The sequence below is a fragment of the Sycon ciliatum genome, chromosome 5 (genome assembly GCF_964019385.1).
Source record: "Sycon ciliatum chromosome 5, ocSycCili1.1, whole genome shotgun sequence".
Classification (NCBI taxonomy): domain Eukaryota; kingdom Metazoa; phylum Porifera; class Calcarea; order Leucosolenida; family Sycettidae; genus Sycon; species Sycon ciliatum.
Genome location: NC_088647.1, coordinates 10090686 through 10118241, shown reverse-complemented (window position 1 = coordinate 10118241; position 27556 = coordinate 10090686). Strand labels below are relative to the sequence as shown.

The 27556-nt window shown below is 48.7% G+C and overlaps 2 protein-coding genes and 1 non-coding gene across 4 annotated transcripts in view; all 3 read left to right on the top strand.

Moving 5' to 3' along the window:
- The window catches only part of LOC135817544 (DNA mismatch repair protein Mlh1-like), a 37661-nt gene extending 23167 nt beyond the window's left edge, over positions 1–14494 (top strand). The window contains exons 20-27 of the mRNA XM_065330758.1: positions 159–193; positions 1329–1392; positions 4424–4478; positions 5092–5132; positions 9885–9953; positions 10445–10537; positions 12345–12536; positions 13324–14494. Coding sequence (XP_065186830.1) covers positions 159–193; positions 1329–1392; positions 4424–4478; positions 5092–5132; positions 9885–9953; positions 10445–10537; positions 12345–12536; positions 13324–13485 — 711 coding nt within the window. The 3' untranslated portion in view covers positions 13486–14494. The remainder of the gene's footprint in view (positions 1–158; positions 194–1328; positions 1393–4423; positions 4479–5091; positions 5133–9884; positions 9954–10444; positions 10538–12344; positions 12537–13323) is intronic.
- On the top strand, positions 9327–9399 carry Trnar-acg (transfer RNA arginine (anticodon ACG)). Its single transcript has one exon. It is a non-coding gene; the product is annotated as a tRNA-Arg (tRNA).
- Positions 14495–22141: 7647 nt separating the features above from the next.
- LOC135817543 (uncharacterized) overlaps positions 22142–27556 on the top strand; it is a 14937-nt gene continuing 9522 nt past the window's right edge. The window contains exon 1 of one of the 2 annotated variants that reach the window (XM_065330757.1): positions 22142–22264. Coding sequence is in view for 1 of the 2 variants with exons in the window: in XM_065330756.1 (XP_065186828.1) it covers positions 25690–26173 (484 nt within the window). In the remaining variant the exon portion in view is untranslated. Of the gene's footprint in view, positions 22265–25395; positions 26174–27556 lie in introns of those variants that run through there. The other variant, XM_065330756.1, reaches the window with a different exon arrangement.

The window sequence follows — 27556 nt, the reverse complement described above, 5'->3', positions numbered from 1 at the left end:
GAATGGATTCATGAATCAATTCGGGGGCATAAGCGAACGCACTCACTGTGTGTGTATTTGTGTGTGTGTGTGTGTGTGTGTTTGTGTGTGTGTGTGTGTGTGTGTGTGAACGCATGTGTGTGCTTGCATGTGTATACGCTATTATCTTCCGTGTCCAGACTAAGTTGTACATGATCAACACGTATCGTCTCAGGTGGGTCAGTCTTAGCGTGTGAATTACAGATTCAGGACATAAAATTGCACATTGCTAACTGTATTATTTTGTTTGTGCATGCGTACATGTTCTTTCAAGTGTGTGTGTACTAGGCTCTGCACCTAGGTGTATTGAGCACTGTCACGAGCAACCACAACTCTCTCCGAGTATGTGTATGCATGTATGCATGTATGCATGTATGCATGTATGTACAGTCTCTCTCCCCTCTCCCGGGGAGACCCACGTGACCAGTTTTGGCAGTGAGCAACAAGTACAAGTAACAAGTACATGTATGTATGTATGTATGTATGTATGCGTGTGGGTGTGTTGGGGGGGGGGGGGGGGGCATCCAAAGTATGCACGCATAATGCTTTTGCGTATAGCTTCCTTCGTGTGTGTTGTCGATAGATTCCTGTACAGTGGCCTTGGGGTGGCACTGATCAAAGCTGTGCTCTACTAATTTCCTTCTTTTGACTGTGGCAGCCAGGATGCTTGCTTTTGTGCTAGGTTCATAATTATTTGTACAAGTATGGACTAGTGATGTGGTTGACTGCGTGCCTGTTGTTTCTGAAGCAGACTACAGTACAGTCTGGTGCCGAAGAACGACCAGGCTGGAATTTCACCAAGCACAGCATACCAATGTATACACGGTGACTCAACTGTGCGTAGACTGTAGTACAGGAAAGTAAGAATGACCTACGTGTAGGCTAGGAGCCCCCCCCCCCCCCCCCCCCCCCCCCCCCCCCCGTCGGTTCTTCGGCACCTGGCAGTACTGTAGTATGGCAGACGTGGTGTGTAGTCATATTGTGTGTCCCTGTGGACTGATCCAGTCGCCATGGTCACTCCCCTTGTAGTGTTGTGTATGCCTGTGTATGACTGTGTACATGTGCATGTACAGTGCTGCTCAATGACATCCGATCGCGTGAGTCAATCTTGCACCCTGCACCATTTCACAGCCTAGCGTTCACAGGTCTAGGACTGTGCAGCGCCTGGCGCGTGCTTGACTCACTCAATCGGATTTCATTGAGCAACGCAGTTGCACTGTACATCTACATGAGCATGTATGTCTGTTCATTGAGCAGGTCTGTATCTGGGCATGTATGTCTGGATGTCTGTGTGTCTGTCTACTGTGCAGCCAAGAGCTATTTTACCAGCTGTTCCTGCATGACTTTGCCAACTTTGGTGCGCTAATGTTGGAGGTAAGGCATTGTGCAGCCTATGCCCTGCTGCTGCGGTGTGTGTGTGTGTGTGTGTGTGTGTGCGTGTGGGGGGGGGGGGGGGGTGTCATGATCTGTGAGTAGTGTCTATAAAGCCGGTTCTGGAACAGGTACATGCCGTAAGATGTAAGATCGCAGTCAAACGTGTGCAAGTTCTGGATCACGTGATCAAGTGAATAGGTTTCCCAGCAATAAGCATCAATCAATGATGTCATAAGAGATATATCAGATCAAGAGTTCATAACCCCCAAGAGTGTGCAACGGGCATATACCCAGCGCTCGGCGAAATTCCTACATTACGTCATGCGCAGCTTGTCATCCGAGGTAAATTTGGGTTCTTTGTGATTTCTGGAAACTATACCCTGAACCGCTCCTAACTCAAGGCTGTAGCCTCGAGTTTTCGAAGCTTTTTTTGAAGACATTTTGGGACGTGCAAGTCGTACTTTCTCAAAAACAAACTCTTTCTCCAAGAATCCATGGACATCACGACAGGAAGAAGTGAGGACGCTGTAAAAATAGTGCATTGCCGTCGAGGACAATCATTCTGATAGCTGTGCAACTCAGCCGAAAAATGCTCCTTCGACGTATTTTCTCAAGTTCCTCAACCATTTGAAATCATCTTCGAGGAAAGCGCCGGTAATATACCGATGGCCTGGGGAAGAAATTGTTCTTGAAGAGACTGACTGCACTGGTGAAAGAAGAAGGCGATGAAGAGTCACCATTGCATCGAAAAAATAAACAGTTTTGCCTTTAGGATCGTGTGCTTTGTTTCACTTTTGCTTCTTGAGGCTCAGACTCAGACTAGACTAGAATCGCTGTTTAGGCAGTTTACCCTGGGGAAGCATCCTGGTTTGACTGTAAATTTTAGAAGAATTCATCGGCGTGACTCATATACTGCACCAAAAATGACGCAATGAAGGAATTCCGCCGAGCGGGTTTCCATACACGGACCGATCAGGAGTTGCACACTCTTGGGGGTTATGAACTCTTGATCAGATGGGGATAAAAGCAGTAGATTGCAGCGTTCGGCCCTTATTCCCAATCGAACATGGTTGAATAGGCGGGCACATGCTCATGCGTACACCGTCACCTGGTCACCGTGCCTGCAGGCTACAACTTTCACACCAAGGTTCAACTCGAGTGACAGGAAAGCGCCCGAACAGGCTGTAAGTTGTACCCTGCAGGCACGGTGACTGGTGTACTCACGAGCACGTGACCGCTTATTCAACCATGTTGGATTGGGAATAAGGGCCAAACGCTGCATCGCAGCCTTCTCGGACCACAACCAGTCAAATCAGCGTCCAAAAGACTACAACATAACGTTATGGGCCAATTGCGGTCATCCGTGCTTTTATAAGAACGAAATGGCGCTTTTACTGACATTTTGCATACAAATCCCCATCTAGTAGGGCGCAGTCACCCAGTTTCGGTGGAAGTGCGCGAGTTTGATTGGGAATAAAGGAGGATGGGAGCGTCTCAGCTTCCTCCGACCAGGACCATTTGTCTCGGCACCCCGAAGACTACAACTGTTGAACATTTGATTTTTGGGTTAAATTCCCCTTTAACCTTTTGAGCCCGGGCCCATTGAAAAACCTCTGCCATGCAGTAAAAAAATTTAATTCACTCTATGTGAGCAAACTTGATTTCAAACGATTCTTTCATGTATCCTGAGCACAGAACTGTTTTTGTTTTGGAAATACAACAAAGGTTACAAAAGTTATGACCGTTTTCAGAAAGGTAGTATTACGCGAAATTGGTATTTTGAAATGTATGCACGCGCATGTAACTCCAGTTCAAACTTACGGAGCGACTCGCATTTTTTTACTGTACTCGTACATCCTACGAGTCCTCTGTGCAGCGGTACAGCTCGATGCCACGGAAGAAACGCGGAATCGATGTAGTTCCGTACTGACTCAGTGGCAGTGGTCATGACGTGTCAGAACGTCACGCATGCTCAAAAGGTTAAGACGCCCAGACACGTCAGCACGTCCTCACCCGATGGCCACGGGATACTCAACCATTTTCTAGATATTTGGAGTGTTCCCGACCCCATCATGAACACGGGGTGTGATGAAGAGACTCTTCAACGCCGCTAAGGACCTACCCTCCTCTGCGTCCGTTGAGAGATGGGGTTTTTTATAGCTTTTTTTCCTCTCCTTGTAGAACATGGCGCGGTTCCGCAACAATATTGCCAATGCAAGTAGAGATTGGTTATAACGTTGGTGTTTGAAGAAAAAGAAGTGAGATTTGATGAACTGACGGGTACCTGTAATCACCTCTTGGTACTTGTGTTTTGGTCCAAAGAGGTGTAACATTACTTCATTTGCCAAGATATTATTTGTACGTCGTGGCGAGGTGGACCTTTTCAATGTCTTTTTGCTGCTGCTGCTGCTGCTGCTGCTGTTGTTCTTTTGAATTCTTTATTCTCACGATGGCACCATCGCCAATAAGGGACCATCGCAAAAGTTCGCAGAAGCCCCTGAAACGAAGAGCATACGTTTGGGGGGGGGGGAGGGAGTCGTGTCGAAAATCGCAAACCGGGCTTCAATTCAAAAAAGTATTGACGACATGTAGGAGCTGATATAGATTAGCATGCCATCACAGCCGGCGTAGATCGCTTGTCAGGACGCGTAGTCCATTCATGCAACTGCGCGTGTCGCGTAGCTGGCTGCCTGTACACTGTGTGTAGTCTAGTACCAAGAGTCCAAAAAACGCGTGGTTTATGAATTATGGACTCTTGCTACTGCTAGTACTAGTACTAGCAGGGGTTCATAGGGTTTATGAACCCCTGCTGTGTAGTTATTATAATAATTATTATGTGTGCAGCATCCAAGTGAAATAATGAAGCCCATATTGTGACTGTCGTTTCGTTTGAGGGGGGGAGGGAGGGGGGTCAGGCCCGAAACTCACGGTCTTCGTTTCGGGGGCTTCTGCGAACTTTTGCGATGGTCCCTAAGAGATCTTTTTTCTTGTTCTTGTCGTTGTTGCTGTCACTGCTGTTGCTGTTACGAAGGAGCCACTGAATTTGAAGGAGTTAGCATTACTGGCACTGCAATCTGCTGAAAGTGGTGAGTAAACATGCGTGTACTTACTGGATGAGCATGGTAACGCTCTGTACCCGTGCTGGTGCTGGTAACAGTTTGGTTCGGAAGAAATCAAATGCAGCAGCGCTGTCGAACTGCAAGGCAGTGTTGTCTAATCGTTATTTTTCTCCCTTATCCTATGACATGCAGTTCTTCAGCAAAATTACTTGGGAGCTGATATCACACTGTTGGCGCGGTAACTGCTATGGTGTATCAGTTCCATCAGTAGCAAGAATTGTGAAAGATATTCTGTAGTAGAGACCTTGCAGGAGTCACATTGAGCTCCGAGATGAGTGTGGTGAACTGTATTTGAGTGTTCGTTTCACTGGGAAATCAGGTTTATTTCCGAGTGCCTGACCATGTGCTTGTAACTGCTCGCGAGTCCCAAGTGAGAAATTCTACATGCGCTGTAGGAGCTACACAATCATCTTCATGCACGCATCTTCAACACCGTGTTTGACAGTGCTGCTGTTGCTGTTGCTGCTGTTGCTGCTGTTGCTGCTGCTGTTGCTGCTGCTGCTGCTGCTGTTGCTGCTGTTACTGTTGTTACTGTTGTTACTGCTGCTGCTGACCTTGTTGTGTACTTCTACATGTACAGGCTGGACTGCAGAGGATGGGCCACAGGAAACCCTTGCTCAGGTGAGTGTTACATTCCGGGGTGTTTAGTAGTGTGGGTTCTGATCTGTGTGCTTGGTTGCTTCAGACCATGTACGGGAACCTGATCTGACTTCGCCTTTGGTTGTTAGTAGGGGGGAGTACACGTATTGGTAAGTCCACCCAGTGCTATGGGATGTTGAATGCTCAACGGCCTCTTTTACGGGCAAAAGCAACACAATGATGAGAAACCAGGGTATGTATGGCTGTGTTACATGAGGCGTTTCAACCCGGGTTGAGTTCGACCCGGGTCAAGTTTCAACCCGCCATGAACACAGATTGACTGGCGCATTTACATGACGCATTGCGCTTGACCCGGGTTGAAATTTCGCCCCGGGTTGATTTCAACCCGGGGCGAGAAATCGTACTAACATACTTCTGTGTGTATCTCACGCCAGGTTTGAATAGCACTGCAAATGCAAATTTTGCGCGAAAGTATTCACGTGACCATACAGGACTCTAGAAGTGGACTTTTTGGCGGCATATCAGTATTTGCCCCGGGTCAACTGTCTTCATGTAAACACTCACCTACTGTAAACCGCCCAATATTCGCGTCACTAAATTTTCGCGATTTCTTAAGACCAGCGAGTTTGCGATGGCAAAAGTTCGCGAAGCACTGGGGCCATTTACATACTCCCATTGTTGAAATTAGATGTCGCGATGGTTAATATTCGTGTTACGCTCTTCTCGCGAAAATAGTGGTGGTTTAGCGTGTGCGCTAAGCCCTGTTAACGAACGTGGAACATCTACCACTCATACTTAGTCTGATGATGATGCATCTGATTATGATGTCATTGCTATACATGCGCATGCGCAGCGCGCGCCACTCTCCCACGCGTGCTTTCCAAATCTTGCTTTAGAGAGAGAGAAAGAGAAAAGAGAGACTCCTTTGTCACTTTTGGTTTCCGACGACTTGACTGTTCACTGGTTTGTCCGTCAGTTGTCAATTTCGCCTTCCCTCCCAACCCCATTCGACTGGGGATCCCTGTCTCTCCGTCACTGTCACCATAATTTCCTCAATCACAGTGTCAGTACAACTCTTGTCAATATACTTATATCGGGTGAGGGCAGTCTATCTCCGCAGCTGGCTCATTTCAATCACTACCGGTCGCAGCTCCTGCCCACGGCAGGCCGACCGTCTCTCGTTCACACTCTGTGTGCTCCAGGTCACAGCTCCTGCGCAGAGCAGGCCGACCTGTCTGTCTCTCTCTCTCACACACACTATGTGTGCACCGGGTCACAGCTCCTGCGCAGAGCAGGCCGACCTGTCTTTCTCATGCACGCCAGCTGCTCCGCCCAATGTCCCTGATATGCTAACCAGAAAACAATGTGTTCTGAGCCGGGTGCATGCCTGTATGTGGAGAGTGCGTTAACGAACATTAATCCGTCGCGAATATTAGGCAGTTTACAGTATTTTGTCTATCGTACAGACTTTCAACCCGGGCTGAACTCGACCCGGGTTGAAAATTCTCATGTAAACGCAGCCTATCATAGGAAGATAATAACACACAGGTGTGGAAAATATGTCTCATAAGGGTGGCGAGAGTTTTACACTAAAACACAACTGGTTTAGATCCGGCTTTCAACCACCGCCAGCTCCCTGAGCTCCTTAGCTGGACGATGGTAGTCGGAGTATTTATTTAACATCGAACAACTCAACAGTGTTGACACACAAATTCAAAGAGCGCCGATGAGGCAAAAAGGAAGAAGAAAAGTTAAAAGATGAGGCTATAGCCAATGTGAAGACCCAGCAATGGTAAAGATAATAAAGAACATACAGTCATAGAGTGTGACTTGCACCAAGGAAAAATAAGTCAATAAGGATATACAACGTTCACTACACATTGGTACCGCGGCCAAAAAAGGAAGTTAAGAAAGCGGTCGACCTGCATTGGGTCCTTCAAAAGGTTGTTGAATTTCTGCATGAAATGCTGAGTGTGTGAAGAACTGCGGAGTTCAGAGGGTAGTGCATTATCCATCAGAAGTACGAAATCTGTTCACTGCAATGGATGGGGTGGTTTGGCTCCTCGTACAACGGGCAGCACGAGGCTTAGGGAAGAGGGAGGAGAGCGAAGGTAGAGGGTGAGAGACAAAATTGCGCTGTAGAAATCTAGCAAAGGACATTAGCACATATTGATCAAAAGAAAACAGCGATAACCTGCATAATAATGTGCCAGGGTCATCCAGGTAGTCAGCGCCACATGCTGCGCGAACAGCACGCCGAAACAGTGATTGTAATCTGTTCCTATCCTGAGCAGACAACTTTGTGAGGAAAGAAGGGGAGCAATACAAAAGATCCGGGAGAATGACAGCAAGAATGAAGGAACGGCGAGCGGGTATTGACAAACATCTGAAAGAGCGCCGGAGAGCGCCTATCTTCTTTGGCACCTTGCGCACAATGCCATCAACATGGGGTGTCCAGGTCAAGCGGCAGTCTATGGTAACGCCTAGGATTCTGGTTGAGTCAACAACGGTCAGAGGGACATGATTTATGGAGATTAGTGGAGGCGGGATTGGGGCTGGGGATGGGGAGAGGAACAAGACAACAGACTTGTCTACATTAACCGTTAGACCAAGGTCCGTTAGAGCAGCAGAGAGTGACGAGAGCGCCAAGTTAAGTGTTTGTGCAGCAAGGTGAAGGGATTTGTGGGATGTGTACAGAGTCATGTCATCGGTGAACATGGGGAGATGACAACTATGCGCTTCTGCGGTCTTGGGGAGCTCACTGACATACAAATTGAACAGCACAGGCCCCGGGACAGTGCCCTGAGGAACTCCACTTGAGACGACCAAGGTACTGGAGCATCCACGTTGGGTTACAACCCGCTGTGTCCTTTCCGACAGATACGACGTAAACCAGTGCAGCGGTATTCCACGAATTCCTGCGCTGGAGAGGGACTCGAGGAGTATTTGGTGGTGGATTGTGTCAAGCGCTTTCCGTAGATCTATGCAGGGTAGAACTGTGGAAAGGCCTCCATCACGGGCATGGAGCCAGTCATTCGTGACTTTCGTTAGCAGCTGCACGGTGGACAATGTTTTTTGAAGCCAAACTGGTCTTCATCAAATGGGCATTCACCATCGCAAAAATCACCAAGACGGGAAGCCACAATCTGCTCAAGCAGTTTCGCTAGGATAGAAGTGAGCAATATGGGCCGATGGTTGGCGGGGCTATCCCGGAGAGCAGAGGTAGATTTCAGGATCGGGGTTATATTTGCAGTTTTGAAGTGGTTCGGAACTATTCCGGGTGACAGGGAGGCATTAAATATTTCGGTCAGCGAGGGGGCGATGACTTCTTTCGATACTTTGAGAATGAACGGAAAAATCCTATCAGGACCTGGGGACTTGTGGATGTTGAGTTTGTCTATTAAGGCCTTGACTTCTACGATGGTCGTTGGGTTGAAAGTAGGGCCGAAACGATTGCCCATTTTGCCTTAACGATAAACCAATAACACTAGCGATCGATTTATTGGTTTTGCCGATTTTCCGAACAAGTTTTATACGTGTCATGTTGGACATCAGAACGCGGCAAAAACAATTTGTTCAACTATATACAGGTACGTATGGGTGAAAGATCCACACAAGCCCAAAAGACCAAAATGAAATTTTTCTGGCGCTCGTGCTGAATCAGTAGGGCATCTAGTGGTTGGGCCGAGTAGGACGCTGCATCAGGATGGAAGACGCGAACGTCAAAGAAAGCATCCTGTGCTCGGGTCCAGAAGCCACGGGCACAGACATCAGCGCGGGCATCCTCGGCGGTGTTTGCCGATGCAGCAGTAAACACCTCTCTACAGAGTAGGGCTAGCTGAGGCTCGACTGCCACTGCGTGGCATACCTCAGTGAGTAGCTCCCCTACCATGTCGCAAACTTCGTTGTGGCGGATTGTAGGGAAGCCACCCGGAGGCGACACATGGCATGAGCAGTGGAGAACAGAACTCCGCAGGCACACTTCGCAGGGGCGTCAAGGAGAGGCCAGTCATACCGCAATGCAAGGCCGTCCCTGAACTCCTGCTTCGAGAGGTGGAAACCATGTTCCTTGAGCTGTCAACAGTTGCTTGGGTACTATTCAGCACTCATCTATGTACCTGAGAGCCACGTAGCATTGTCCAACTAGTGTTGATGTACATGTACGTGGATGGTTCGGTGATTTGCTTGTTGTCAAGTATAAGTCCTTTGTAGCATGGTCGCGTGGCCCAACGGATAAGGCGCCTGACTACGAATCAGGAGATTTCAGGTTCGAATCCTGGCGTGATCGTATTTTTTGTTTCACGTTTTTGAAAGCACGGATACCTGGATACCTCACAGAAAAGTGCAGTTCACCATCAAATGCCGGGCCTATGTTTTCTTCCCCATTTTCTTTGCTATGCTTGCATTGAAGATTTTCTGGTGATCAGAGAGGAACACTGAGCCTTGCGATAATGAATATGCTCGGGTGAATTTATGCGAAGCAAAGACCTTCTCTCCTGGTCCTGGACAAAACTATCTGTATTGTCATGCTTCCACTTCTTTTTCTTAGACATATTTGTGTGTTTGTGTGTGTGTCTGCGTACGTGTGTTCGTGTGCATGTGTGTGTGTTCGTGTGCATGTGTGTGTGTGTGCATGCTTGTGCATGTGTGTGCATGCTTGACTTGCTTGTGCATATGTGTGTGCGTGTGTTTGTATGTGTGTTTGTGTTTGCGTACGTGTGTGTGTGTGTGTGCGTGTGTGTCTGTGTGCGCGCGCGTCTGCTGTACTTGTAGAATGTGATGGATTTCTTCAAGACGAAAGCTGAAATGCTGGATGACTACTTGTGCATGCGCATTGATGAAGTGAGTGCGAGGCACGCTAGTTGCATGACTTCATCTCATTTCTGTTGTGAAATAGGGTGATTTCACATCTTCGTCGTGTGACTTTAAAAGTCGCGTAGAAAGGACACATGGCATGTGGACTGTGAACCAACATGGCCAGCATCACGTGACCCATAGGTTGAATGGAGTTGGCCAGTATCATGTGACCCATCGCTGCTAGGGTTGAATGGAGTTGGAACCAATATGGCTGTACCGTAAGGTAATGTGATAGACGTGAAACCACTCTATGCAGTACTGCTGGCTTGGACCTCCTGTCAACACCTGCACTACACTCATGCGTGTGCATGTGTGTGCGTGTGTGCGTGTGTGTGCGTGCGTGCGTGCGTGCGTGTGTGTGTGTGTGTGTATGTGTTCATTGTCTTCCTGCTCTAATTGTATTGCATTGATCCTTATGAGTGCTATCTCCCGTATCTTCTGTTTCTCGCTTACACTGTCCACTGTCCTGTGTGTAGAATGGTTGCTTGAGGACTCTGCCGCTGCTGCTGGAGAACTTTGTGCCTAATCTGGATGGCCTGCCGATGTTGGTGTTGCGACTTGCCACTGAGGTAATCCAAGTCGTTTTCTTAAAAACTTCAATTAATCGTTGCACTTCCTCTCACTTCATTTATTTTGGCTGTTTCCCTGTCATACCAACTTGGTGCTCACTTATTTACCTGTCTGGTTTTGGGCCAAGTCTTCCCTCAGGATTTCAAGGTATTCGTTCAAGATTGGCCTGTCTAGAGTAGTACCAGAAACGGGACTCAATAGAATGCTTATGGCGTTTTCTGTAGACCCCTTTAAGGTGGAACGCTCCCCACAGAAATTTATAGTATAGGATTCTTTTCCGTTTTTTTTTGCTTTGGAAAGATAATGGACTAGTGGTTTGGGATCAATAAAAATTATGGGGGTTGTACGGATGGATTTTGTATATGCTGGCTCGAAAAATCGGAAGTATCCTTACGCCACTGCACAGCCCCAAACCACTAAATTAGTTGATTAGCACAGATAACACACAATACAATGACCATTTCAGGATATTTTCACTGTATGCCACCCATGTAAGTTAGATGGTGATGTTTTAGGCCAATATGGCCTAAGAAATGTGTATTACAGATAAATATATTTTGCGAAATTTGCGATTTGAGATGCTAACTAAGAGGGTGCACATTTGGAAATTTCTATAGGATTGGTTTCCAAATGCTTGGATCTGTTCCATTATAGTATAAGGCCACACGTTTTTATTTCTATGTTTCTCGTCGCCTGAAAATCTAAAAACGTATGTGAGAGGTGGAAAAAATAAAAAATGACCGAAAAATAAAAAGGTTTATTAGACCTTTGTTCACCCTAAAATCCACCAATACACCATGCAAAATAGCATCCATAGTTAGCAACTACATGTAGTATGTGGTAGGAGCTACTGTCACAATCTGTGCATGTGCAGCTAGATTGCGCACAGAAAATGCCGTCCTTGCATAATGTGTCGCGCAGGCCAGGCCACATGTACATGAGTGTGCTGGTCCCCACATGCACAGTCAGTGCAGCACAGTTTTTTTCTTTTTTTCTTCCAGACTCCTGAATCGTATGCGCGCGGGTGACGAGAAACATAGAAATAAAAACGTGTGGCCTAAAGCGGTGAAAAAAAATTATGATGGTGCTCAACGGCTGTATCTCTTCGTATCAGGCCTTCAAGGTGTGACGGCAGCTGTATCTAATGCACAAAAACAGAATTGCGAAGGATTGCACTCACACCTACATGATCCAGACTGCTAAATTCTCTTTCCCCTTGATAAAAGAAGATGTTGGGACAGTGCTGGCGAGAGAACTCCAACCTCATGAATAAAGTAGCGCCGTATTAGAGTGCACAGACCGGTGTGTGTAGTGACCGCGCCGGGCGCTACACAGCAGCCCTAGGGCTGCTGTGTAGCGCCCGGCGCGGTTTTATTCATGAGGTTGGATTTCTTTGGCCAGTACTGTAGTTATAATATTTCTACAGCAATTGCTTTTCCTCTTGGCTTTCATAGGATACAAAATGACAGTTCTTGATAAATGCATCCTCCTGACTGGCACACTTGCATATCAGCCGTCAGCAGCGTACTTTTACGCATTTGAGAATCATTGGGGCCAAAACCGAAGGTTGACTTCTGGAGCTACATGATGTAATCTCCCAAGATAGCAATGGGAGTGTTGGTCTTTGATCGGTGGGTCTGATCTACCCCCACCACCACTTGCTTCAGGAGTGGCATGTGACGCCTTGATCCTTGAGGGTGATGGTGACATGCGTACTGATGCTGGAAAGTTCATGCGAGTGACTCTTCCACAGGGAGTGAAATTTGGTATTTATTAGATTTGTGCGCTTGTCTAACTTTGGTTCAGGTTGACTGGACGTCAGAGCAAGGTTGTTTTGACACGCTGGCCAAAGAGTTCAGTTACTTGTATGCTTACAAACCTACATTGCCAGCAACACCATCATCACATGTGTCCCAACCGACAGCGGGAGCAGCTGCGGACGCTCAAGGGGATGCCGCAACCGATTCCAGCGCGGCAGCAGACAGGCAGAAGTCGGAGGTGAGTGACTTGGCAAGCATTGAACATGCTACATGTACCAGTGATTTGGTATGTTGTCAACAGGTGGTTTGCGTACACTCTGTACTGCACGCTGTCATGTCACAGTCTCACTCTATAGACTATAACCCCAGGGAACTCTAGCTTACACAGTTCTGTGTTAGAGGTGCTGCTAGGGCATGTGATATTCATACCGTGTGTGCCACCTGCCTGCATTCATGACACTCCTGTCTCTGTTTCTGTGTGTTTGTGTGTGTGTGTGTGTGTGTGTGTGTGTGTGTGTGTGTGTGTGTGTGTGTGTGTGTGTGTGTGTGTGTGTGTGTGTGTCCCATATGGTGCAGTGGTATGTGCAGTCGATTTCCAATCGAGAGGTTGCGGGTTCAATTCCCGACGATTATGGTCGCACACGTCTTTCTTCTCTTTCTCGAACTCTTCCTGACTTTTCTTTCATTCTCCTGGGTGGTTACCAACAGCCTAGCCAGTGTATGCCGGAGTATGTGATGTGGTGTGTGTGTGTAGAAAAAAATGAAAAAATGAAAAATAGGGATTCACTGGCCAGAAAAAGTCACTTCAATCAGCTGTGGAGTGGATACCAGGCTAAAAATAGTGGCGGTCAATTCATCAGCCTTGCAAGCTGTTGAATGGTGTAATCCCAGCACAAGTTGCTATGTCTAACATAGCTGTTCGCTATCATCGCTTCCGCGATGGGCAGATCTGAGGTGTGTGTGTGTGTGTGCGCGCGTGCGTGTGTGTGGGTATGTGTGTGTGTGTGCATTATATTTTGTTGTAGATGTGTTTCTGGAACAACCGGAGCTATCGGTGGATAGTTGAACATGTCCTGTTCCCCGCATTTCGCTCTCGTTTACTCGCTCCTCGCCGATTTGCCGATGACACTACTCTGATTCAACTCGCTGACTTGCCGGACCTGTATCGTGTATTCGAGCGCTGCTGATCTTCCCAACTTCCATGCATGCAGTAAGGAAGAGCTGTGCTTACAAATATGTATTGTGCCATTCCACGGCGGGGTGAAATGACCCTGACCTGCTGCAGATTTCCCCGCGGGCCGGGTTATGTTTCCCCTTATCTACCAGAATCAGTAGCAATGTGTATAGATTGCTCGACTGACTTCTAGTACCTGTTTCCCCTCATAGTCCCTATAAGGACATTCTAGATCATCATTATCATTGTGCCCTGAATCTACGTATCTATATCTGTGCTACCCACACCCTGGCTTATCGAATCTTACTTTGCTGGTACTCCATTTCGCAAGTTCGAATCCTCTGAAACAATCCGGAATACCTTCCGAAAATATAGTCGCCTCCGCGAAAGACTGACTGTATCTGGATAGACGGCAACTGCTCGAGTTGCCCTGGTATTCAAGTTGACATATGGACGAATCCTATTGTTGTTACCAGTAATGTGCCACTGCTCCTCTTCTATGACTTTGATATCTCTCTCTCTCTCTCTCTCTCTCTCTCTCTCTCTCTCTCTCTCTCTCTCTCTCTCTCTCTCTCTCTCTCTCTCTCTCTCTCTCTCTCTCGCTTTTTCATCTCATTACAAAAATTCTGCGCATTTTTTTCTCCATCTGCGCTTAAAATCTGGACTGACAACCTGCTTGTTAAATCATGCACCTGCTTTCAGGCGTAAAAACCCTGTTGTAGAGGTCTCAGTCCTCATTTGTTAGACTTACCTGTCTTTGTAAATGTAACTTACTCCCCCCCCCCCCTCCTCCCTCTCTCTATTTATCTACCTATCTATCTCTCTCTCTATCTCTATCTCTCTCTGTCAGAGGGCTACGTTGTTCTCTGTCAGGGACTATAAGTATGGGTGTTACTCTGTAACCTGGGCACTGGCAAGTGCTGCTCTGCATTCTGGCCAGCAAAAAAGTACTTTCTATTCTACATGTACTGGCAGTTGCCCATTTAAATTCAGTATTTACTGAAAAAAACACAGGACTTTCTAGGAAAGGAGCTGGTTTTTCGGTATTGGCCAGGAAAGGAGCTGGTTTTGCAGTATTTGCTGGGAAAGGAGGTCGTTTGTTGCAACTCCCTTGCTCTGAGCATTCAGGTTCTGTAAAGTTTTGTTGGGCATCATGGTCTTTGTTTCCAACTGTAGGGAGTGTCTACTGTACATCCTGTCCAGTTTGTAAGTCCAGTGGCGGTGATGTGTGAAGGCGTGTGCTGTGAGAGAAAGCTGATTTGTGCCACTGGCGTATTCTCAATGAGAGTCCAATGCTGCTACGTTGGGTTGAGCACCTGCAGGGTTCTACCAGCCAGTGGCAGTAGCATTGGTGTGCTTGTGCATGTGCTTGTGCAAGCCCCAGTGATGTGTCCAGGGTTTGGGCTAACAAGTTGTGAGAACTGATCTGTTATACATGCTGTATTGTGGTAGATTCTCTAGTCTGTGCCCAATGCCCAATGATGCCTTTTTAAGTTCTGAACTCCTCAGTATATACCTCTACTGTCAGCCCAGTGTACATGTGTACTTCTGAACTTTACAAGGTACAGTGCTTGGTGCAGGCCACTGTGTGGGCTGCCGCTAATTGCAGCAGGTTAAGGGATTGCCCCGGCGCCTGGCGAAATAAATTGCTCACTTGCAGTGACCCTTTTGTCAATTCCCCGTGAAGTGCACTGTAGGTCAAGCTAGTAAGAATCAACTGGAGAATCTGCTGCATTCTCACTCTGGTATGTTGTGGTGGACACTATGTGTAGACTTGGGGTGGTCTTCGCCCATGCTCTGGCCTTGTGTTGCTGTTGGAGTAGCTTCGAGAACGTGATTATTCCAACCTTGAACTGGACCCTGGCTGACCTCTTCAGTGTAGTGGCTGACCTCTTCAGTGTAGTGTCAGTGGTTGTTGCAGCTTTGTACCCCTCCGTCTTCTTCATGGAGACTGGAGTGTGATATGTGTGTCTCCATGCTGACACTGTATCTGTACCTACCGGTGTGCCGTGAATCCATCCAGTCTTCATTGGCCGCACATGGTATGCAGTGTGGTGGCACCTCGATCACCGGGCAGCCTCCAATGTTTCACCACACTGTTCTGGGTTTCATTGAAATTCTGCAGTCCTGAACTTCTGTTCACAATTGGACAACGTGAATGTCACGGAAGTTTGTTTCAGCATACGATAATGGTTTCCACTGTGCACACATCCTGGTCCGTAGACCTCTGTATGTGCTGTGTGCTGTAGTTCACTACATAGCGTGGACTGGTGTCCAGGGCTAACTCACTACCCATGTTGCGCAGTAGTAATTCCATGCATGATAACTGTACTTGTCTCCAGGGGTATCTCACTTGGTATCTCACTTGAAAGTACCGGAGAACGTAAGAAATGCCATCACCAAGAGTACACAACCTCCTGGGGCCGATGTTGTCTCTCGCCATCATGCATGGAACTGTTCCAAACTATTCTCATGTCAGCGGTGTCTTTACTTTTGGAGTTTGACGTATGCGCGGCTTTGCCCCCAAGGGACTGAGGAAAGATGCCCCAACTGTGTGTGTCTCTATGTCCAAAGTGTTCTTTAGGATGGGTTGCACTGTATGGCAGATTTACGTACTATGCTTTACTACTGAAGTACTCGTGTTGGGTGAGCAGCAGATAGCATGCACTTGACCTGGCCACTGCATTCACTTTCTCTGTCATTTGACCAGAGATGAAGGAAACCTCGCCTGCTAGCTCTTCTTCCTTTGTAGCTCTTAGTTGCAGTGAGATCTTTCAGTGTGGCAAAAGCTGTTAGTTTTCTGCCCCAGCGAGTCCTCGGCTGCCAGTTACAGATGCTTTGGTCTGTGGGGTCTTGGTATACAGTGCCAGGAGTACGGACGCCTCAGGTGGTGGCTATGCGCCCTTGATAATATACTGAGTTTCAGTGTAATATTTGCAACGGGAATGCTGGCTGGGACTCACTATTGGGACCATTCCAGTTGGGTGTTGTGCTGCAGTAGGTCTCCTGGGGGTGATGCAGTAGGTCTCCTGGGGGTGATGCAGTAGGTCTCCTGGGGGTGATGCAGCCTTTGGATGCAGCACATGCTTTAAATTCTTTCTTTTTAGTGTCACGTACGTAGGGCGTGCGGTGTATTACTCCGCTCCTGGCTAATTCCACTGCGCATGTACACTTCCTCAGGGTCACGATCTAATTGCAATGTGCGGCTCATCCGTACTGTTGTACCAGTGTAACCGGTGTGAGCAAAGTTTAATCTCCAGTCTCCAGTCTCCAATCATGATCCCTCACTGCACCACACAGGGGACACATGAAGCAGGATGTCGTGGTCAACAGGAAATCATCGCAGCGCCCCGTGCAGGAAGACATTATTGCTGCTTGATGGCAAGTGCTCGTCAGGTGGCTATGTGCTTGTTCTCTAGGTCTGTGACGTGTGTGTGTGTTTGTGTGTGTGCGCAGTGCACCATGCAGTGACAGGGCTAGGTAGCTAGGGCTGATAATATCTCCATCCACTTAGGTTCTGCTACTGCCTTGGCTGCTTTAAGTGTACATATTCATAGCTACCACAACTCGCTGAAAATGTGCATTTGTATGCGTCGTTGTCACGTTGTGTGGATTTGTACGCGAGTGCATGTACCGTGAACTATGACCAGAATGGCACATCACTTCAACCCCTTCCCCGTCGTGACTGTGTGCTGTGCTGTGGGGTGGGGTGGATGAGAGATCTGTCCACGGTGCTGCTGAATCTAGGGTCTATCACTTTGTGCTCACATGGCGTCAAAGATACTCTCCACGCTGTGTGTGTACGCTGTGTAGATGGATCCTTGGCACTGCCCTATTTTTAATGAGTGTGAAATATATGAGTAGCTCACTTGCAAACAGTTTGGCTTTGCATGCAGGCCCATACATTGATGCGGTCATACATCAACGAAGTTGTCCTTTCCTGCTGCAGGTGATAAACAGTTTAAACACACAGGTGGGGAAGAGATGCTGTGCTCTAGCAGGATGTTCGACAGCACGTGTGGTCGTGATGTCAACAGCCAGTGCAGTTGTTGCTGGTCTGGGTTTGGGCTTTGCACTTTGCTTGCCAGCATTTGAAATTGAAACAATCATTGCGGCGCGGTTGGGGTCTGGGGTTTTGTTACATCACGCCGATCTTCCGTGTTCCCATGCATCTTTGACATCTTCCCACAGACACAGAGAACCTGGCATGGGGTAATTCATGGCTAGTGGCGCGTTGTGGTGGTCAACAATATTAGTACACGGTACCCGCTCCTGTACGGTATGGCTCACACACGCACTGCATTGTGGTGGTTTGGTTGTCTACACAATACTGGCTGGCTTCTACATATGTAGTTCCACTGGTCTGTGTGGGAGGCTGTGATCATGGCTGTATTGCTGTGCTCTGGCTGAAAAACTCAAGTGTCTCGACTGTCACCTGGGGGCATTTCCTAGTTCAGGAGCATAGACAACCACCATGCTGTCAAGCTAGGCCTGGCTGGCACCCATTCTGATCTCGAGCTGTCGAGCAAAGCACTGATGAAGTACGCTCGTTGTTCCATCCAGTAATTGTGGTGTCCCCTGTGTTGTTTAGGTGTCCCTTGTACTTCTGCTGCTTTGTGGCCTGGGCTTTTTAAAAATTAAAATGTTCTAAAAGTTGTCTTTTCTCGGAAGCAAACAGCACTGCAGGAGTGCAGGTGTAATGTAGTCATTGTGTGTACAAGTGCAGTGTAACATCAACACAATGGCCTTGGGCAATGTGGGAGTTTGGCAGTGTAGTTGCAATGACTTCAGCGGTTACTCAAGTTGATGGTTATTGTAGTAGGGAAACTACAAGTAGGAGCAGTTCGCGCGTTGTGGTTTGTGGACAAGGGCTCAGGGATCTTCTATCCATTTGCTACCACGGTATTTTTGTAATTTTTGTCAAGTCTCAAAGAAACCTGTTTCCCACAGCCCATGCTGCACCGAAGTCGGCGGATTGTGTCATGACTGACACACTGAGACTCCCGAGTAGGCATACACACAAACACACATAAATACACACACACACATACACACGGGCGCGCGCACGCGCACACACACGCACACCTGGTTGTGCACACATACATGTTACTCCGTTCATTCCATGTTTAGCTGCAAAAATACGCCGGGTGACTTTCTTCATTTCCGAAGTAGCAAGAGAAGTTATGATATTCTGGTCGTCATTGCACATCCTGTCTTGTTCTTGTACTACCAGCTTTCTTCATATATCAGCTGTACTACCAATACTACCAATAGGCTGTAGCGTACGGATGTACAGCAAGCAGAGTGCTGGAGTCGTACAAACGGGTTTGTACGACTCCTGTGGTCCAATGCAGTGTGCAAGTTATTTCCAAAGCAACCTGGGAAAGAGTTTTGGTATGGCCAACTGGCCGAAGTGGGATTGTCCGCTGAGCCAAGTAGTACTAGTGCGTTGGCGGTCACTTGTGGCACACTACATCCCCTTGTACACCACCCGGCTAATGCGGAGGAGCTTGTCGTCAACAAGAGTTTGAGATTGGTGTGTGTGTGGGGGGGGGGGGGGGCAGGCTGCCCTGTTAGCTTGTTGTGTGCCCTTGATCGTGTTCTGCTGGCAACAAGTTGGTTGTGTGTGCTGGTCTCTGTACTAGCCATGATGCTGGCACATGCAGTTGTGTGGCTTCATATGCTGGCAAAGCTATCTTGTCATGCAGTCAGATAGGGGCATGCGTGACACCAAGCAGGATGCTCGTTCAGCCAGAGCTGAATTGGCCCTGGTGCATTCCTGACCGTCAGAGCTGGTAGCTGACGCCTTTTCTGCCATTTCTCTCCAGCTCTCCCATGTGTGTAGTGTGTGTGTGTGTGTGTGTGTGTGTGTGTGTGTGTGTGTGTGTGTGTGTGTGTGTGTGTGTGTGTGTGCAGAACGGGCAGCTTTTGCATGTAGTATTCGCAAAAACCTTTTCTGGCTGGATGACATTGAGGAACTTTATCATTTCCACATTAATCATTACCCCCTCCTCTGCACACAATCTGCAGGAAGCACATGCTTGTCAATACACAGCCTTTGCATGCAGACACACAATCGCACATCTTCCAGGCAACTAACCATAACTGTTATTAGTGCCTTGCACTCTGCACTTCGATGTTGCTCCTCCACTGCTCGTTTCCTCTCCAGTTTACGCAGTGTTCTATCGTACAGTATCCCCGCTGCACCCGCTATCCAGCTGCGGCTATAGGCCGGTGCTGGTGGTGGCGTATCCTGTGACTGCGTTAGCGCAGCAGCTGTTAAGTTGCCTGAGGGGGAATACAAGTAGGCTGCTCACGTTGTGCTCGCATTGGCAATGAATAAACACACATCACTAAACAAATTCATGGTTCACGTTACACTCCGTTAGACTGAGTTATCTGCATATCCGTAGGAACACCATCACCCCCAAGGATCAAGGTGCAGATGCAGCTCCTGAAGCGGTGGGAGGCGAGAAGATCGGTCAAAGACCGAAATCCTATTCCCTGCAACCGTCTAGCCGGTTGGTGCAAAATGAAGTTTGTTGTATTCATGTGTACAGGTGCTAGTACTTTTGTGAAAATGCTCGGTCGCCGCATATCATATTTGCTCGTGTTAGCATGCAAACACATGCACACCACATGCACATGTGCACAAACATACGCATACACTCACACACGCAGAAACACCTACCCACAGCACAAGCACACAGACACACACACACAGACTCAGACTCAGACATGCCCATCGCGGAAGCGATGATAGCGAACAGCTATGTAATTGTTAGACATAGCAACTTGCGCTAGCATTACACCATTCAACAGCTTGCAAGGCTGATGAATTGGCCGCCACTAATTTTAGCCTGGTATCCACCACACAGCTGAATGAAGTGGCTTTTTTGTGGCCAGTGAATCCCTATTTTTCATTTTGTTCCCATTTTTTCATTCTTTTTTTGATGCACACATGCCACACCACATACTCCGGCATACAGTGGCTGTTGTTAACCACCCAGGAGAATGAAAGAAGAGCTAGGAGAATGAGAAAGAGAAGAAAGACGCGTGCGGACATAATCGTCCGGAATTGAACCCGCAACCTCTCGATTGGAAATCGACTGCACATACCACTGCACCATATGTGACACACCTGGTCCAGGTCCTGGTGAACACTGCCATTACGGTCACGTGTCCCCTTGCGGGTCCGACAACATGGAACGACGAGCAATGGCAGAAAGCCGGCAGTTTGCCGAGAGGTCAGGGACCATGTTCAATTGGCACCACGAGAGAGCCATCTCCAACACACACACACACACACACACACACACCTTTTGACCTTTTGACGCCCATCGCCAGAGGCGATGATAGCGATGCTACAGCAGAAGCCATAGCAACTTGTGCTGGGATTGCACCACACACACACACACACACACACACGCGCGCACACACACAAGAGTCTTGCTTGGGCTTGCATTGGTATTTTTCTGGTAAGTTTCATGCATGTTTGGTATGTGGATATAGAAATGGAGCAGAATCCAAGGAATGGCCTGCAATACGGGCTGGTGTGTGTGTGGCTCTGCCAATTTGGGTACTACATGTATTACAACAGTCTACAAGTTATTTTTACCACCGAGTTAGATAAACTTACACGCACTCATAAACACTTACGGCATACCTGGTACAGTGTAGTGCCGTCCAATCACGGAGTCGCACACAACTCCATCATGGCCCACGACTCCCGTGTCCGATGCAACATTGGCAACCATGCCCATGACCAACGCTACAGGTAGGTGGTTTTTAGAAACTTCTCTGCAGAACTCGAGACTCGAGTGCATTGTAGACCTAGATGCAATACTGAATAGCCAAGTAAGTTAGGGGTTAGCGGAGGGCTAGGGCGGTGGGGGGATTGTCTAGGAACTTGGAAATCATCATTAGGGTTGTGGTTCTCCTCTCCTCTCTCCTGACACAATCTTTCGCTTCAGTACAACAAAACAAGAGTCAGATCGTTTGAAGACCTACTCAGTATCCTAATTTTCACACAATACGGTAAATGGGCCGTCATCTTTCCTCCTGTTGATGCCCCTCCCCCGTGATACTGATAGGTGCTATTCTATACTATGAATCGTATGATACAGTAGGTGAAAAGTGATAACAGGGATTACACTGCTCCCTGTTAAAATAGCACTCTGTGTTTCACAAGTACACTCGGAAGCATTGCAGGTGCCGAGCTGTGTAGTGTAGACCTACCGTTTGTTTTGATGCGAAATGATCACCGTATGTTCATACCGGTAATCAAAGAGGAAGATTTACCGGCCGTAGATCTACGATCGACATCACTGGTGCAGGTGGATGTTGTTGATTGGTCACCGTGTCTCGGTTTTCTTTTGTTTCCCCGGGCCTATTTGAAGTTTTTCGGAGCAGCTGGCTCTACTGTTTTGGTGGATAATTTAGCACGAATCTGAAAATCTGGTGCAGGTAGATGTGAGAATGTCCAGCGAGCAGGCTGGTGCAAAGAGACCTCACGACGACCCCAGGTCTGGGTCATGAAGAACTGCCAGTGTCTGACACTGACAAAGTGCAGCGCGCGAGTGTGTGTATGTATGCGTGTGTGCGCGCGCGTGCGTGTCTGCAGTTCTGTCTTGACATGATGGTACGGCGTTAACGCGTTAGTGCACCGGTTGATGATCGACATGTACATCATTGCTGAATGCTGAGGCTCGCGGTAGGCTTCACGCCGCATTCGATCATGTACAGATCTACAACGACGTTACGTGGCCGTTGAAGCTAAACAAAAGGACGATGTGAGTAACTAGCGCTAATAACGGGGTACATGTACTTACAGACTTACAGTGTAGGTCATGATTTACTTGACACCAGTGCACCAGGTAACATGGCTTTAACCCAGGCTGTTCACTTATCACGTAAGCACCATTTGCATGATTTCTTCAACTCGCATAGCCTGACTTGTGAACTTTTCTGAGCCACAGACCGCTACAACTCCAAACTCCATTGTACTGAGCAGTCAGGCACCTTCCAAGCTCACGCACCAAACATTCGCAGGCCAATGGAGTCTGTTCCTCCCTAAAGATCACGTCTTTCGGGGTTGCGTCTCTTCATTATAACGCGGTCACTTGTGGTTTTAGGCAAGTTCTTGCCACCTGCCTCAAAGACAAAGCGTTGTCTGCCTGTGCTGCGGGCACGGATGTCATGGCTTCCGTGATGACAAAAGAAGCGTCTTGATGCACTGCTGTTGTCTTCCTAGCGGAGCAGTGTACTGTACTGCACTGTGAGTGCGGTTCTAGCGCCTTCACTTGACCAGCCATTGTGGCCGGAGATTGGCCCCTTCCTTCCACTCCGTGACGTCTATAGTATCGTTCAGATTCCCCAAGTTATGCCAACAATGCATGACCAATACGCGTTACTGGATATGTCAGCGAATCAAGCCATTCGATTTGCCAGATCTAGAATCAGCCAGTGCCGTACTAGTAGCGCCTGTGCCGCGGTGCGTGCCTGCGTACACTGTATGATTAGCTACTGATCAACAAGGAATGCTTGTACATGTACATGACTGTGTATTACAATGAGCTGTGCGCTGAATGGCGTCTGGACCGGGGTATACTGTGCGGTACTATATCTGCCACGTTGATTGCAGCCCCGCTTTCACGTGTGTCGGAGGTAACATCACCACAAGACAACACTGTACGCTTCTCAAGTGTCTGGCGCCCTTTCCGCGACACTTGTCCTGTGAGAATAGACTGAGCTGAGCCTGAGTGAGGCATGTTGGCAGGCTCCCAGCAGACCCCCCTTGCAAGGACTCCCGGTCTCCCAATGCCCATCCAAACAAGCCACTATGTCACTGAAACGAGACAAGTAAAAGGAATGCGATGAGATGACAACGTTACGACAACACCTACACGCACACACACACACGCGCGCACACACACGCACACACACACGTACACACACACACAGACCTAACCCAGACTGGGCCAAAGAGAGAGAAAAACTGAATCGAAAATGTTACTCGGTAACACGGTACTAAAACCTGTGCAGTGCAGCACAAGCCCAATGATCATAATGATGATTCGTTCCTTAGTCCCCGTAGACAGTCAGTGCTCCCAGTGCTGCCTAGCCCCGAGGCCTGCCTTCATCTTGACAAACAGATTGACCATTGTACGCTCTCATCTGTGCACTTTTGACACTATCAACGAAGAAATTCAAAAAGCTGAAGGTGCAATCGTCGAGTTCCGTATTCGCCGCGACGTCACCCAATCGATGCGAACCAGGCTAGAAGATAAAAATCACGTCAAAGCTAGTGAACGCCCTTGTGGTGTAGCGGTTTGTCCAGTGTTTTCCTCCCAAAGCTACTGGTTGCGGGCTCCAGCTCCCTGCGATCAGGGCTGTGCCCGTGTAAAAAACGCTTATACTGTTGCAGCGTTGGCTTAACTACTACTTACGATCGTAGTATTTGCTTTTAAAAATAAAGCCTCGCCTTTGTGACACCTAAAATGTCGACAGGACGTGACCGCACGGCCGACGTTCTGTGTCGGTGACGGTATTCAGTATTCACGCAATCCTCGGCACTATGTGTGTGTGTGTGTCTGCATGGACCGAGCTGCTACAAATCACTTCCGAGACACATGTCACTACTTCGTGTCGCTCCCGACCTTCCGAGGAAACTTCTTGTTCTTATACTTTACGGCAAGAGGATGCTGTTACGCTCAGTGCAAAGCTAACCGACATCCAGTTTCTAATCTTCGCTACAAATTCTTTGTGCCTTCTTAGGTTTCGTGAGTTTCGCGCCTTGCTGCATGGCTCGCCGACACACAACACCTGCAATATTATGATCGTACACTGGCTATAGCGGTATTGCGAGAACGAGGCGAATGAAATACCGCAAGCATCAACAATTCCCCGTGCCGTCGTCGTCCTTCATCCTTCACACCACTGATCGCTCCCGAGTCACGGAACAGGCCGTGAACAGGCACTACCGGCTTAGCACAGCCTGTACAAGCTTTCACGGCCCTCACCTCCTAATACTAATAGTAATAACCTATTGGCAGTATTGCACTGACTGTGTGTGGGGGGGGGGCAGTAGATCTACGTACTGGTCCCTGTATTTCGAGTAGTCGGAGTACTATAGAGCAGCAGGCGCTGGACATGCGAGAAGAGACTAGTCTGTGGTGGTGCTGACTGACCAGGAATGCGGCCATGCATCTAGCTCATCTTGTTCACCAAGAAACCGGCCGACAAGCTCCAGCGCGAACTACATCAAGATTTACAAGCTTACTGCAGTGCGTTGGAGGTGGCCGTTCTGAAGAGCGAACCGGAAACTGGTCTTCCATCTCAGCCTGTGGCAGTCTTTGTGCTCTCTATGTGCCTATTGTGTGTGGCTTGATGAAGCCCAGCGCGAACACGCATCTCCTTCATACTGCGCCTGGAGACCTTGGGCGACTTCTACTTTCGTTTCTCTCTGACGTCACTCTGCTGCCAGCAGACTTCCGTTGCATAGTATTGCGGTTGACAGAGGATCACACTCTCTTCATCGCGGGCCTACGCTCTACGCAAGCACACGTACCACACACACGCACATGCAAATGCACACACACGGAGAGAACAGACGGACGCGATGCCCGCTGTACCGCGGCTTGCCAGTGGGAATACCAAGTAGACGAAGTACACTCGGTCCAACCTTCTCTCCCACGCACTGCTGGGTCCACTCCCTGCACTCGCAGAGGTCGCTAGATGCCTGCAAACAGCGGCCGTGCATGAAACCAGCCAGTTCATAATATCGGTCTGGCACAGACTACCTGGCAGCGCAAGCTAGCGTGCCGTAACATAGTGGCGGGCGAGTGTAGACCTACCGAGCGGACGCTTTGCCCATGTAGTCTGGTGTTACTGAAAGCACGCGCCCAGCGCCTGTCCTCATCACACCTAGCTAACAATAGTAACAGCAACAGGCCTAGATTTTATCAGCTCGACCGCCACTCTCTTGTAGGTCGTCTCAACTTTTGCGCGCCATAATTGTGTGTGCATACGTGCAGTTCGCCGTTCAGTGGTGCAGTTCGTGCTTTGTTCTCGCTGCTTGCGGAGCAGAACGCCAGCTCTGGAAAGGAAGAAAGGAGTGTTCCTTCCGCCAAAAGAAGGGTGCCGTTTCCTCCGCCCGTTGTCTTCCCAGTGTAGTGTGAAGTGTTCGTTTGCAGTTTGGTGGTCTTCTTAGGCAAGGATGAGAGAAGTGATCGTATCAATGCTGAGCATCCCCAGACGTCACCATTGGCCCTGGTGGGTTTTGGTGCGCTGGACTGTTTTGCTGCTGGTCGTGGTGTTCGCCGACGCTCAGCGAGGTCGCTGCTATGCCTCTCGAGCCGCTCTCGGCCCACATTCACCGCACTGGCATTCTGACTCGGACTTTATTCCCGACCAAAGCAGTGCCATGTCGGCGGTGCGCGGACACCATGACACAGGCCATGCAATGTCCGAACAGAGTTTGCATTCTGCTGATAGCTCGGCGCTGGCCAGGACCCGGCGCAATCCGTGGCAGCAGACTGAGGTTTGGTTTATCAATCTGGTGGAGCGTGGGAACGTCAGTATGGAACTGAAAGGGCAGTTTGTGGACCTTCGCTACATACGACTGGGCTTCGGAGACACGCGAAAGAACCGGGCATCCGTGACCATCAATGATCGGGTACACGTTGCGGAATATTACAAGGGTAAGTTGTTAGTTGTCGACACCCAGCATTCTCTGTGTGACTCTCTTGTTTGTTTTGTGGTGGTCTGCTCGGTCGCGTATCGTGTCGTCCGTTACGCCTTCTTTTGTCTTCGTGTCGACTGTCTGGTGTCACTGCTGTCATTTGTTACGGCTTCGTGTTATCACTTACGATGTTATTATGTTGCGGGGTATACTGGGTACGGGTATACTGGGTACGGGTATACTGGGTATACTGGGTACGGGTGTACTGGGTACGGGTGTACTGGGTAGATCTACGGGTGTACTGGGTACGGGTGTCAACCTCAGCGGGCCTTCACTAGACCATGGAGTGTTGCACATTCGAGGTGTGCAGATACCGGTCACAATCGCCAGGAGATTAGCTTAGTCGTGTAGATCTACATGTAGCGAGTCAATAGTCAGAAAGGGTCGTAGGGTGGTTACGTGTAGTGGGCTAGCTACGGCCACCGACGGGTCTGCTAAGGCGTATGTTTGTCTGGCCTTCTTCAAGTTCAACAAAATTCATAATGGCTTATTGTGCAGTGTTGGGTGTTATTCCGGGTGTTAGCGGCTGTCTTTAGTTTCACTCGGGAACGGAGACGAAATTTTGCTTTTTGCCTGTTCGTCAACTGGCCATTAGCACAAGTAATCCAGCATGCTGCAGATCCGGTTGGATGATCACATTCGTGCTAGACTGCAATGTCGTTCACTATCATTCGAATTTTGAGCTCATTCTACTTCAACCTGCACCACTGTGGTCTCCGGGATGTATTGTAGCGAAGGGTATCATCATTCGCGACATAGATGCCATTGTCCTTATCCTGTCCAGCAAGGGTAACTCGCGTCCCTAAAGGTTTGTCTTGATGGTCGGCGAGTTGGTTCGTGTAAAGTGGCACGAAGTCATTGTCGTTGCGGCTACCATCGCACAGGTTGTGATGGCGAGGAACCCGAATACACTGTTTCATGTTTGTGACCGCGAGTATCCGACCAATGCCAAGGCACGTTGCATGGTACATCATCCACAGTGGGGGTAGAGAGTGGAATAACACTGCTCATTCGTCATATTTCTCCGATGCCCCATTTCCTTGCAAGTGCGATGAATTGCAGTTTCCTGCGCGGAGGAGTCAGCGTCCTTGTTCGTTCGTTAGCACCACCGAGTTAGAGGCCACCATTGGGTAGCAGCGCCTCCGGGCTGAACACCTTTACTAGTATCCTGGTAGACTGCCAATCAGGGTGGTCAGGGCTGTGGACGGCGGTGCAGTATGCCAGCCGCTCAAGCTGCACGAGATTGTACCGAGCGTGGGCAGACTCGAGGTGGATTGTGGCGTGAGTGTGGCCTCTCTTTAGCACGGAAAACCTGGCACCGTGACGGACGGACTTGGAGCGC